At 44.1% G+C, this 13,760-nt stretch overlaps 1 protein-coding gene across 1 annotated transcript in view; it reads left to right on the top strand.

The window, feature by feature from the left end:
* Positions 1 to 13,760, top strand: part of Slc6a5 (solute carrier family 6 member 5) — a 52,979-nt gene that overhangs the window by 22,758 nt on the left and 16,461 nt on the right. The window contains exons 7-11 of the mRNA XM_070032058.1: positions 1,050 to 1,184; positions 3,227 to 3,330; positions 6,047 to 6,171; positions 12,392 to 12,504; positions 13,255 to 13,386. Coding sequence (XP_069888159.1) covers positions 1,050 to 1,184; positions 3,227 to 3,330; positions 6,047 to 6,171; positions 12,392 to 12,504; positions 13,255 to 13,386 — 609 coding nt within the window. The remainder of the gene's footprint in view (positions 1 to 1,049; positions 1,185 to 3,226; positions 3,331 to 6,046; positions 6,172 to 12,391; positions 12,505 to 13,254; positions 13,387 to 13,760) is intronic.

Genomic DNA, 13,760 nt, shown 5'->3' with positions numbered 1-13,760 from the left:
TCTCTTTGCCTGGGTTATGCTGATATTATGAGTGCACCACCATGCTTGGCTCCCTGGCGTTATATGTTAATCTGAACTCTTGTTTTCCCCAACTTATATCCCACACACATCACTATATCCCTGAGATTCTAGTGCCTAGCCTTTGCTGCCAGGTTGGAGCCTTCTCCCCAGGTACTCAAGTGTGTGTAGCCAGTGTGTGGATTGTCTGTTCCCCTCACATGGGCCAGTATTCCCATTGTCCCAGCACTTGACTAACAGCTCCACTTTGGTGGTTCGTTTAAGATAAGACTCATGCAGGCTTTCTTGCCTAAGCCGACTTTGAACTGTGATCTTCACACCACAGCCTTCTCAGAGTCCTGAGTAGCTAGGATTACAGGTGGGATCCTCTGATAGCCAGCTCTAATTTTTTAAAATGAGTTCTTCATCTCTATGCAGCTGATGTCTAGCACAGTTTCTATGAGCAGTCAGCTCCTAGGCAACTCTTCCATAAAAGCCTGTGGCACTTAATTGCATTTGATGACTATCACCAAATTCTCAGGTGCTGTGTTATATATTACCCAGGCATTAATGCACTTAATCTTCTTGATTATTTCTAATTATCTCACTGTACATATAGAGAAACTGAGATCCATGGATGTAATAGCTTGTCCAAGGTCACATAATTTTTTAGAAGATCAGGGTCTTTCCATCTTACCAGGCTGTCCCACTGACAGAATCTGTATAATCAGAGCTGTAAGGTTTATGATAAACAAAACTTCACCTTTAATGGTAGAAACTGGGCCTGAGTTTTGGAGTAGAGAATCACAGAGCCTCCTTCTCTAGTGGTTCCTTCCATTTAATGGCTGGGTGGGGTGACACTTCCCCCAGCCGTCTGCCTTTTTCTAGGCTGAGGCACTGCAGAGCCTTAGAAGTGTCTGCTGGAAGATTTATTTTTGGGCCTGTCTGGAGAGAGCTCATAGCCAGGTGTACATCTGGGTGGCTGAACCTGTTTGCAGGGGTGGGTTCCGCAAGTTCGCTCATCCTGCCTCTCTGCCCAATGGCTCTTCTAGGTGGTCTACTTCACAGCCACGTTCCCGTATGTCGTGCTGGTGATCCTCCTCATCCGAGGAGTCACCCTGCCTGGAGCTGGAGCTGGAATTTGGTACTTCATCACACCGAAGTGGGAGAAACTCACAGATGCCACGGTGGGCTTAATATTGCAGTCCTAACAGACCTTGGGAGGGAGTTCAGGGATGGGTCACACCCTGGGATTCTGTTTGGCAGAAGAGATCAGGTTTTCTCTTGGCTCTGTGGGAATCTCCCTGTTTCTACAAGGTGCCGATGATCTTTGGCACATTATATACTCAGGAACATCTGAGGGAATTCAGAGCCCTGGAGTAGGTGTCCTACAATTGCTGACGGGAGGAATGATAATCTTTTAATAGTGTTGGGCCACCATACTCCATTAGTCTGTTGCTAATTATGGTGTGTTAGAAGTAGAGTTTTGCTGGTTGAAAACTACATAGCACTTAGGTAAGTGACAAGCAATTCTGTCATGTTAAAGGCCTCATACACAATTGAATGCTTCTTGCACACACACAGGACCAGGGCCCAATCCATCAAACTTTTCTTTGCATATTCTGTGCAGGAATATAGGTCTCTAAAATTCACAATCTAAGAAAACTCCAAATGGAGTTATTATTATTTAATGACAGTGAATTCTTCTCTTTTGAAAGAAAATGCTGCTTTTTCCAGATTATGTTAGGAATGTGTTGTTTGGACTGAGTTTGACTGCACATAATGGAAATTCTCCAGATAAAGTCAGCTTAAACAAGATAAAAGTTGATCTCCCTCTTAAGGTGATTAATTGAAGGCCTGTTGAATGGTCTCATGTTGTCACCAGGGACTCAAACTTCCATTTTTGTACTTTACCATTTTCAGTAAATAGCTTTGATATAGCTGCTAAGGCTCCAGCCACCATATCTACCTTCCAGGTAGCTTTGTGGAGAGTGGAGGCAGAGAGCACTGTTCTATTGAAAAGAAACCTGGGAGTTGGTTTCTGGCTCAGAGGGTAGAACACCAGCCAGTGAGTAAATGCATCAGATACTGAGTTCAAGTCCCAGATTTTGTCAAAACAAAACAAAAAGAAAAGAAGAAGCCCACATAACAATTTTCATACAGTTGGACAATTATCTTGATCATCTAATTACCTTTCCCTAGCTGTACCTCTTAGATGAAGTAGCTGGATAGATGACTGACTTTAAATCAAGGCTTTTTATCTAAGGCTATAAAGGAGAATGGTGTTGGATGGGCACAGAATACACTTGGATTTGCTCTTTGTTAAACAGTTTTGAACAGGGTTCAATTTATAAAGATGAATGGATATTCATGACACTAAACATGTAAATCTATACCTCATACTCCCCTTTTTGTGTATGTGTCAGTCCTAGGGCTCAAATTCAGGGCCTGGGCACTGTCCCTTAGCTTCTTTTTGCTCAAGACTCGCACTCTACCACTTGAGCCACAGTGCCACTCTGGCCTTTTCTGATTATGTGGTACTGAGAGAAATCAAACCTAGGGCTTCATGCATGCTAGGCAAACACTCTACCACTAAGCCACATTCCCAGCCTTATACGTCATACTCTTGAATGACACGGAGTTTTCTGAAGATGAAGGAATAGCTTAGGAGAAACAAGAGGTTCTTTGGGCAGGTTCAGGAAGGGTCTGGTTCTATGACTCCTCGGTTGTAGTGCTGTACTTGCTTTAATGAGATTAAGAGCTAAAGACTGTTGCTCACACATGCATACACCATACTTTCATCAGGTTGACCTCTGTCTCTCTTTGTTGCTGTCTCTCTCCCTCTCTCTGTCTCCCTCTCTCACCCCCCTCCAATCAATTAAAAAGGATTTTGGATTCACCACCATAGTTTGTTGCTCCAAATGATCTTTAGGTATCTATCAACCTAAAGAAAGGAATCTTCCATTCCATGTGGTTGTACATGGTAAGACATATAAGTGTGAAATGTGCAGAGTTTATCAAGGTCCCCACTTCCTATTAGAAGGATCTAAAATCTCCCAGGTAATTTACTACCTTTTGGCTTCAGGTATAGGTGAAGTTCTTATTGACATTTGTACTCAAAGTTGTTTTGTCCCTGGGCAGGTGATATATGGCCTCAGGTATAGGAAGCTCGGCTCTCTTGGCATTGGTCTTCCTGGGGACCCTGACTCTCTTCTGCTTTTGCTTCCAGGTGTGGAAAGATGCTGCCACTCAGATTTTCTTCTCTTTATCTGCTGCCTGGGGAGGTCTGATCACTCTTTCTTCTTACAACAAATTCCACAACAACTGCTACAGGTAGGAGGAGACACCTGCGAGACCCCAAGATAGCCGATGAGTGAAATTGGGGTCAAGGAACAGAACAGGCTGTGTTGTCAGATGCTGGAGCCCATACCCTCCCCTTTCACCCAAGGCAACACTGGAGCATGAACTCTTACCCTAGGAGAAATTACCTGCCCACACCTAGCCATGAACTTCTGGACCCCCAACTTATACCACTGACTGAGACACCAAATGGGGACTTGATGCACACTTACAGGATGCCACTCAGCCTCTCTAGACAATGCTGTGCAGCTGGCTTAGTATAGTCACAGACGATAGTGAGTCACATCATCATCATAGAATTATAGAGTAGGAAACTATAATATTTTATACAGTTGCAAATGTTTTCTTTCTAGAGGATTTTAAAGGAAGGTGAGCAGGGTACAATAAAAAGAACAACTTGGAGTGAGATGGGAACCATTTGACTATGATGTCACCCTGTAACCAAAACTTCTCTCTCATCTGTAAAGCACAGATTATAATAACTTGTTGGGAAAGGGTCAAGGGATGGCATATGCAGGGTTATAAGAGCAATATCATATACATACGAGGTATTCCAAAATGGCAGCTGCCATTCCTATCATCATTGTTGCAATTATGTATGGACCAAGAAAGAGACAGAAAGATTCAAATCATGTCTTTGTTTTCAAATAGCTTCCCATTTAGGTGGAGAGGTGCAAGATCACAGGTGTGCATTCAAGTTCTGATTGTCAGTCATACTCACAAGACACAATAGGACCATTGAACACAAGTTTATTTGATGTTTTTCAAGGTAAATGGAATAATGAAAGCGAAGAGAAAGCTATGAAAGGCAAGTAGAGAGATTCTCCACCTGGAAAGGGGCCCAAAGAGGAGTTCTAGAAGTTTATTTGATTTTAAGAAAGTAAAATGGGGTCTGGTAGGGCTCTACAAGGAGGAGGGAAAAATGAGAAGATGAAAGAGAACAAAAAAGAGTAATAGAGCCAGGAGCTAGTAGCTTATGCCTGTAATTCTAGTTACTCAGGAGGCTGATATCTGAGGATTGCAGTTGGGCAGAAAAGTCCATGAGACTTTTATCTTCAATAAACTACTCAGAAAAAGCTTGAAGTGGCAATAGGCTTGAGCAAAACCAGCTGAGGGACAGCGCCCAAGTTCAAGTCCTAGGACTGTCAGACACACACCCCAAGAAAATAGTATAGAAGCAAATATGACTGATGTACCTTACATACATGTATGGAAATGTAACGATAAAACCCTTACCTTGTACAATTAATATATGCTAATAAAAATAAAAAAGGGAGATTCTGGAACAAGAACCTAGCCCCATGGAAACTTCCAGCACTAGAACTCAGTACTTCCCACCATATCTTTGGAGTAAAGAATGATAGTAAGAAACAGTATGAGTACTGGTCCGATTAGAACAGAGGATGTCTCTGCCCTGAAATACCTCTGGTCATTAGACATGGAGGGGCAGGAGCATACTTCCTTTTTAGATGATACACAAACCAGGCATGAGGGGCTCAGGGCCATGCTTAGGTGATGGATAATTCGTCCTTAGCAGCTGTCACAGACTCTCGCTTATTCAGTTGATAATGCAAGAGTTTTGACTGAGGGTCAAACCTTCCTCAAGCATCTTTGAAGCTAGAGGAGAAAGATGACAGGTAAGCTTGGCTTGGGCTGTCTGGGACAGCATCACCAGGTGAGATTTACGCTGGGCTGAATTGCAGAAGGTGCAGAGGAAGCAGGGTAGATGGCGAGAGTGATATTTTAGGTAGCAGAGAGCCTGAGATGGCATGAGTGGGAACCAATGGGGTGCTGTATGTGGAGGGAGCTGGTAAATAGAATGGGAAGAAGTGGGTGCACATGGGGTCAGGGGGCAACAGGGCCTGAACCTCAGCTGAAGCCAGATTAGACAGGATCACTGTATTGACTTGTTTGAGCCTCCTTAGCACATTTGTCAGACTGGAAAGTTTCAATCACCTAAGTGAAATATTTCACCGTTCAGGCTAGAAGTATGGGATTAAGGTGTTGGCAGAGCTAGGTTTGTGGATGGCTATCTTCTTCTCATTTCTTCACATAGTCTTTCCTCTGTGTGTGGCTCTGTCCCCATCTCTTTTTCTTTATGGTCATCAGACATATTGAATCAAGGGCTAAACTAATGACACATTAAAGACCAGTCACATTCTGAGATATTGAAAATTAGGACTTCAACATATGAATCTTTGGTGGGGTATAAGATACACAGTTCAACACATAAGATTCTTGAATGCTTTACTACTGTGATCACACTACTCAGTAACTGTTGATCTGAATCAGGGTGACACTTTGCTTTGTGCCTTAGTAGAAATGACAGTTGTGGTTGTGGCAGAAATAACCTGGCTGAGAGCTAGAAAGTTGGGTACACATTCTACTACCTCCAGCAAAGCTCCACCTCCTACATCTCACTACCACCCCATAATGCTATTGTATGATGAATCCCTTTCAACTGGGCTGGCCTCAAGCAGTGATTCTCCCAGTCTCTGCCTCCTAAGTAAATGTATGTAGGTGTGATCCACCACAGTGGGTTTGGATATATGTTTAGAGATGACGTGTCCATACAGGAGCACACATATACACATGCTCACAAATATATGGCATACATTCATTTTTCCCTTCCCTCATCCCTTCCCAGTCATAAAACAATGAATGGCAAACTCTGGTCTCTTCCTTCCAGGGACACTCTAATTGTAACCTGCACCAACAGTGCCACGAGCATCTTTGCCGGCTTCGTCATCTTCTCTGTCATCGGCTTCATGGCCAACGAACGCAAAGTCAACATCGAGAATGTGGCTGACCAAGGTACAGGGCACTCATTATCTGCTGGTATAGGGCAAGCTCCAGGCTTGCTTGTAGATTCTTGTTTCTTCTTTGCCAGGGTTTTGACTTCTGGAACAAGTAGTGGGTATGAGAACCCATAAGATTTTGTCTGAGGAACCTCTTGGCTTTAGTGGAAGCCTACTGCAGCGTTAGAGCTATCCGCTCTCTACCAAGGAGGGGATTTACATAAGAAGCCCTACTTTCTCTCTTTCTCTGTCTCTCTGTCTCTGTCTCTCTCTGTATCTCATATCTCCTTTCCTTTGTCTTCCCCGTGTCTCTTAATTCTCCTCCAGTCCCATTCCTGTTATAGTTATATCAGGTACAAGCAGAGGATTTATTGGGCAAACCAGCCTGCCACAGGATGCCCTGGCTCACAGAGGGCCCTGTGGAAACTGAGCATGTGTGCTTAATGAGCTCTGACTTCAGCTCTGACTTTCCCTTACAAAGCACTTTCCTGATTGTTAGGTCAAGTGTATTCTCAAGGCCTTCTGCTTAGTTTGCAATGCAGACCTGCAGTTTTGATTTTTTTTTTTTTTTGCCTCCACAGGGAGGCAAAAAAAAATGGTAGTGGATGGGTGGATGGGTGGATGGGTGGATGGAAGGAAGGCTGTAGAATAAATATTTACCCTCCACTTAAATAATCCTTTTGTGAATGGTTAACATTTGGATGTGCTTTTGAGTTTACAAAGGGCTTTTATTTTTATCGCCTTGAATCCACATTTCTAGGACAGCATTTGTAGAGAGAACATTTAAGGTTTTTATTTAACTCCATTTCCACCCAGCCTGGTTCTACAAAGGATTTGGGTATTTGTAAGCTTTCAGTGAATGAAGGACTTCACTGTGACTATGGCTTACCATTTCGGTCTGATTTTCAAATCAGGCTTTTATGGGATGCTTTCGTGAGTGCAGGCTGGGCTCGGTGCTCAGAGCCATGGCCACAGAGCTTCAGCCATCTAGAGATGGGAGCCTTGTCTGTGGTCATCTTCCTTGAAGATGCTCACTGCAGTTCTCAGACAATGGCTCAGATGCTGCTACTAAGAGCACTGAACTCTAGAAATCTCATCTTTTTTGGGGTGGGGAGGGGTGGGATGACTGATCTCTTAATTCCTGCCTCCTTTTATACTCATAGAGCCTCGAAGAGTTAAAGAGCAGATATGTTCCAAGGTTGTAATTATTTCTCCCTGAAGAGTATGCAATCCACAGGGATATTTAGTTCTGCAGCTTTACATTAAATTACAGGGGCCTTGGGAGCTAAGCAATACTTTTTTTCCTCTGCTTTGAGAATTCTTGAACTCCATGGGAAGCAGGAGAGAAGGTGAGAAGGCTTTGTTCCCAGGGGTGTCTGAGTCACCTCCAGCTGTCCTGTAACCTCATTTTCTCCTAGCAGAGTTGCTGAAGCGAATAGGCTCTGCCCCACTTTCCTGCAGATCTGAGATGTTTTGCTATTTGTGTGTGTGTGTGTGTGTGTGTGTGTGTGTGTGTGTGTGTGTGTGTGTGTGAGAGAGAGAGAGAGAGAGAGAGAGAGAGAGAGAGAGAGAGAGAGAGAGAGAGAGAGAGAGAGAGAGAGAGAGAGAGAGAGAATTACTGAGTTTATTGGGAGCAAGTGGCCAACTAGCTACAAATAGTGTTTACTAAGATGTAGGCCATATAAGTTAAATCTTCTGAACTCTTTCCTGCCCTTGGAAAGGGTTTTGGAAGATACTGATAACACTTAAAGAGACTTTTATTTATTATCTATAATAAGCAGCAGATAATTATGTGTATTTCTCTATGAATTTTCCCTTTCTAGTATTTTTCAGTTCTTCTGATTGAACAAGGAATAGCCCACTTCTAATAGGAGAGGGAACAGCAGTCCTTGAGACCTTTTCCCAGACCCTGTGGGGAGGTGTGTGTGGGGGACTCACACCTGCTTTCACACCACCTTATCCTATTTCTCTGGGTTTAAAGGATGCTTTGCAGAAATCAGGTCAGATATTTGGAGTGAGGCATGTGTGAAATCCCAACCCCACTCCTTCCTAGCTGCACAATACAACTAACATAGATACAGTTAAGATACTTCTGTTGACCCAACATTGGTAACTAAGGTTTGGCCTTTAGGCAACAGTTTCTTCTTTATGACTTGACATTATTCTGTTTCATTTATCATTTCCTTTTTAGGGAGGCATTGCTTGCTTGTTTGTTTTCTTTTCTTTTCCTTTCTTCCCTCCCTCCCTCCCTCCTTTCCTCCCTTCCTCCCTCCCTCCCTCCCTGGCTCCCTTCCTTCTTTCCTTCTTTCTTTCCTTCTTTCCTTCCTTCCTTCCTTCCTTCCTTCCTTCCTTCCTTCCTTCCTTCCTTCCTTCCTTCCTTCCTTCCTTCCTTCCTTCTTCCCTCCTCCCTTCTTTCCTTTCTTCCTTCTTTTTTCTTTGTCAGTTCTGGGGTTTAACTCAGAGCCTAGGGCTGTCCCTGAGTTTTTTTGCTCAAGGCTAGTGCTCTACCACTTTGATCCACAGCTCTACTGCTACTACCACCTCTTCGTTTCTTTCTTTGTTTCTTTCTTTGTTTCCTCCTCCTCCTCCTCCTCCTCCTCCTCCTCCTCCTCCTCCTCCTCCTCCTCCTCCTCCTCCTCCTCCTCCTCCTCCTCCTCCTCCTCCTCCTCCTCCTCCTCCTCCTCCTCCTCCTCCCTGTCTCATGGCCTTTCCTGCCCAACATTAGATCTCAACATGCTGAGTAGCTAGGATTATGGGCATAAGCCACCAGCACCTGGCTTAGGGAGGCATTCTATCAAAACTCTTGTCTGAAATCCTAGCCTGGTGCTGGTGATAAGTGTAAGCAGACCTCTGCTTTGTGACAGCCACAGGGAAGGGAGGCATGCTTTTCTTAAGGATCTGCTCTAGAGCAACTACTTCCAGAGTCTCCAACTATTGCTGCTTATGGAAGCAGGATTAATTTTCAGAACCTGAAACTCTACAAAGCTTGTTAACCATTAACAGAATAACATAATTAGACTAGAGTAGAAAAATACAAATGTGTGTGTGTGTGTGTGTGTGTGTGTGTGTTGTTTTTAAGTTCCCAGATGAAATTGTCTATGTGGCTCAAGTGGTAGAGTGCTCGCCTTCAGCAAAAGAAGCTCAGGGACAGAGCCCAGGTCCAGAGTTCAAGCCCCAGAACTGGCAAAAAAAATTTTATTTAAGTTTCCGGATACTGGTTGGTAGTAACTCTTAGCCAACTAGACTGTCAGAAATTGCAGCTTTGGTTCCCTATTTATCTAATAGTTCAGAAACGCTGCTGATCCTAATGAATAATTCCAGACAAGGATTATCCCCTTATCTCTATCCAACCATCTGTCTATCACCCAGATCTCAGCTCTTCTGCTCAAAGGCACAGGAGTTTTTGTGGTGTGTCCTTAGTGAACTCCTTCCTGTGAGTTATGTCACAGCAGCATGATGCCCAATCTGTCCCATTGGTTGTGATGCATTGCATTGCTTTATCTTTAGTGGCTTTCTGGATTGCAAAGGGGACTCTAAGGGTACTCTGTTCCAAGCCAGATCTTGATGTGCAGTGCTTGTGGATCCCCTCTCATGGAATAAGTAGTGAGGATCTAAACTGAGTTCCTACTAGGTCCAGGCTAATTCTAAGCCCTTTACTTGGATTGACATACTGAATGTTCATAGAAGGCTGTGAGGATTGGTCCTATCATTATCCCCATTGCATGGATAAGGAAAGTTGGGTTGATTCAGAGAGGACAAATGACTCACCTATGGTCCCACACACAGCCAGGAAGAGGCCATTCATGGGGAGTCTGCCTTCTGGCTGTTGGAAAATGCTGCCTCTTTTTGGAGAGAAAAGAGGTAGAAGTCTCTTTCTCTTTTTTTCTCTCTCTCTGAGTCTCTGTCTCTGTCTCTTTATCTCTCTCTCTCTCTATCTCTCTCTCTCTTTTGTTGGTTGGTTGTGGTGCCTGAACTCTGGGCCTAGGCACTGTCCCTAAGCTCTTCAGCTCAAGGCTGGCTCTGTACCACTTGAGCCACAGTGCCACTTCCAGCTTTTTCTGCTTATATGGTACTGAAGAATCGAACCCAGGGCCTCATGCTTGTGAGGCAAGCGCTCTACCACTGAGCTACCTTCCCAGCCCTGTCTCTTTATCTCTCTATCTCTCTGTCTCTGTCTCTGTCTCTCTGTCTCTCTCTCTACTGGTCCTGGGGCTTGAAATCTGGGCCTGGGCACTGTTGCTGGGCTTTTGTGTTCAAGGCTAATGCTCTAAGAACCATGAGCCACAGCTCCACTTCTGTTTTTTTGTTTTTTTGGGTTTTTTTTGCAGTTGATTAGAGGTAAGAGTCTCTTTCTGACTTGCTGACTTTGAACCGTGATCCTCAAATCTCAGCCTCTTGAATAGTTAGGATTACAGGTGTGAGCCCCTAGCATCCAGTGGGCCATGTGCTTTTTAAATCATTAAACAGTATTATTCACTAGATGACTCTACCCCTCCCCATTCCCAGACACCCTGGATAAGTGACATTAGTGGTAATGGAGCTTGTAAACAAAGTTTCTTCCCTCACGTATTAGAGAGACAACTGATAAACAAGCTGGCTATTTTGAATGGATTCCTCCCCTTTAAAGTAATCAAACCCTGTCCACGTGACCCAGAGAAGTCCTCCTGTGGTGACCATTGAAGACCTTCTTATCCACTTTATGGGCCCGACTGTCCTCAGCACTGTACTGGCTTCCATGTTGTTTCTCATTCGAGACTTATTTTGAATTGTAGTTTAATGCAGGCTTTTCTTTTATGGTTCACAGAGGGAGCTTTTGGAGGCTGGCTCTGAGATCTGTTCAATAAATGCATGAAGCGGGAGTATCTTAGGCATTGGAGGCTTTATATTTTAAATACCCTCAGGCCCTAGGCAACACTAGGAACTAACAACCTGATAAATTCCAGTTTTAAGAAGTGCTATTAGGCTTGAATTATAAAAACTCCAGGTGCTGGGATCTCTGCTTTCCAGACGTGCACTGTCTATGTGTTATCCCTGTGCTCACGTTCACTTGTCTCTGCCAATGATCATTTAGCTTTCTACTTAAAGGGAGCTCACACCTGCCATGCCTGGTGCTGTGTTTGGCTACAGTGATTTTCTCAGGGAGACCATAAGGCAGGTAGGAATAGCTACATGGCTTCAAGATGGTTGAGAGAATGAAATCTTAGATCCCCCTACCAGAACAGCATGTGGTATTCTTAGGACAGTCTGAATCAGGAGCTCTAACTACCAAGTTCATTGTCTACTCATAAGGTGAGGGAGTGTGATGATGCTCAGGACACTGAGCTTAGTCTTCACCCATGTGTTTTACCACTGTACAGATGGGGCACAATTGCGGCTTAAAGGAATCAAGTAACTTGTCTGGGGTTACCTAGCTGCTAAGTGATGAAGCTAGATGTGGATCAGATTGTCTGACCTTTAGAGACTAAACAATCTATGTCATGATCTACTGCCCCATTTCCCCAACTAATTTCTGATGGTTCGACATAATCCCATCTATTTATTTACCAAGTAGGGAAGGATCTTAAAGGTGTTAGAAATATTCGAGTATCGTATCAATGGCTTCTTCCAGAGCAAATGTAGTTTAAGCAAGGGGCAGGGATAATGTCATTCTGTTCATGTCATAATTTAGAGCAGTGGTTCTCAGCCTCAGCAGCCCTGGAATTGGATTGTATAGCTCTTTGTTGCTGGGAAGCTGTCCTTTGCATTAGATAGTGCTTAATAGCAACCCCACATTCTGTTCTCTCTCTCTCTCTCTCTCTCTCTCTCTCTCTCTCTCTCTCTCTCTCTCTCTCTCTCTCTCTCTCTCTCTCTCTCTCTCTCTCTCTCTCCTTCCTTCCCTTCATCCCCCCTCTCTCTAGCTAGTTCTACTTCCTATCCCAGTCTTGAGAATCAAAACTGTCTCCATGTATAGTCAAATATCCCTTTGTTGATCATATCAACCACTGTTCTAGAGGGTAATTATTATATTTACCCCCAACTCATCTGATAGAAAAATGTACTTTCTCATGTTATTTGCAGAGAGATAGCCTGATTGAACTGGCAAAATGGGCAGTGAAAAGTAAAAAAAAATCACAAATAGCGAGAACAACATATCCCTAGTAATAATTTGGGATCTCAGTGGCTAGAAGGCCTGTGAGCTCTGGGGAGATAGACTTTGAGCCAGGTTTGCCTTTGATTGTCTGTCTCATTCCTTCCAGGGCCCGGCATTGCATTTGTGGTATACCCAGAAGCCTTAACCAGGCTGCCCCTCTCTCCATTCTGGGCCATCATTTTTTTCCTGATGCTCCTCACTCTTGGACTTGACACTATGGTGAGTCCTTTACCCTGACATCCCTGTACCAGGGTCCTTCTCAGGTCCCTGTTTCCTTGGTCCTGGCTGCTATTTGCAGCCAAGAGGCAGGTTTACAGGTGCTCGAAGGTTCTTTTCCTGAGCAAAGTGGGAAGGGTGAGGTGCTTCAGCATAACCTTGCTGAGTGCTCACGTGAAGGAGCTGTCCCCACTCCTGTCTTCCTTTTCTTTGTTCTCCATGTTAAGTTTTAAGTCTGCATACATTCTGCTTTGGCATCGTTTTGCCAAAGCAAATTCTGTAGGGCTGGATAAGGGAGAATAATATGAAGTCAATTTTAAGGAAATTGCTATGGGGCTCAGCCTACTACAAATCATGCTGACAAGTGCTCAGAGTTTAGTCGTTGGGTGCAATGAGGGTTTTTTCCTCAAGTACAAAGATCAAATGCAAGGTAACTGGAAGAGAGGAATTTACATCTCATGAATACAAAATGAAACTTAAAGTTCCCTGATGAATGAACATGAGTGAATGCTCTGGGGGCTGGTAGTATAGTTTCTAGAGCTGACATCTTGCTCAAGTTTTTCAGGCTGACCTTGTGGATTTGACCCCTATAAGGTCTGTTCGACCCATGGAAGCAATACCAGCCTAGAAACTAGACCTAATGCAAATACCACTATCCCTGGTGAGACAGAAAAGGGTTGAGGGGGTCGTCAGGGGGAGAGGCTTCTGAATGAGGCAGTTTGTTTCAGATGCTTGTTTTTGACCCTGTTCTAGTTTGCCACCATTGAGACCATAGTGACCTCCATTTCGGATGAGTTCCCCAAGTACCTGCGTACACACAAGCCCGTCTTTACTCTGGGCTGTTGTATTTGCTTCTTCATCATGGGCTTTCCAATGATCACTCAGGTAAGAGGCCGGCTGGGCAGGTGCTGGGGTGGGGTGGGCAGGTGAGGGGCTATAGCAGCTATTTCTCCTTTTAGCCTCAGCTCTCAGACTTTATAACTCTAGCCCAAATCACTGTTACTTCCATGTAGATGGCACTGTTTCACTAGGGTTTCTGACTACCCGGGAAAATATGTCACCTTGGCTACTAGTAATGCTCCTGGCATTTTTATAATTGAGATATAACTTCTTGAGCCAACAAGGCAGATGCGTCCTACTGAAAGAGAATGGAAAGTACAGCCAGGCATGGTAGTACATGCCTGTAATCTTAGCACTTGGGAGTTGATGAACAGGGGATCAGATTTCAAATGAAGCCTGAGAAATGTAGTATCTCTGAT

The sequence above is a fragment of the Dipodomys merriami genome, unplaced genomic scaffold, assembly GCF_024711535.1.
Source record: "Dipodomys merriami isolate MVZ:Mamm:240054 unplaced genomic scaffold, mDipMer1.0.p SCAF_21, whole genome shotgun sequence".
NCBI classification, from domain to species: Eukaryota; Metazoa; Chordata; class Mammalia; order Rodentia; family Heteromyidae; genus Dipodomys; species Dipodomys merriami.
The sequence above is the reverse complement of the archived record's forward strand: the minus strand, read 5'-3'. Positions and strand labels throughout refer to the sequence as shown.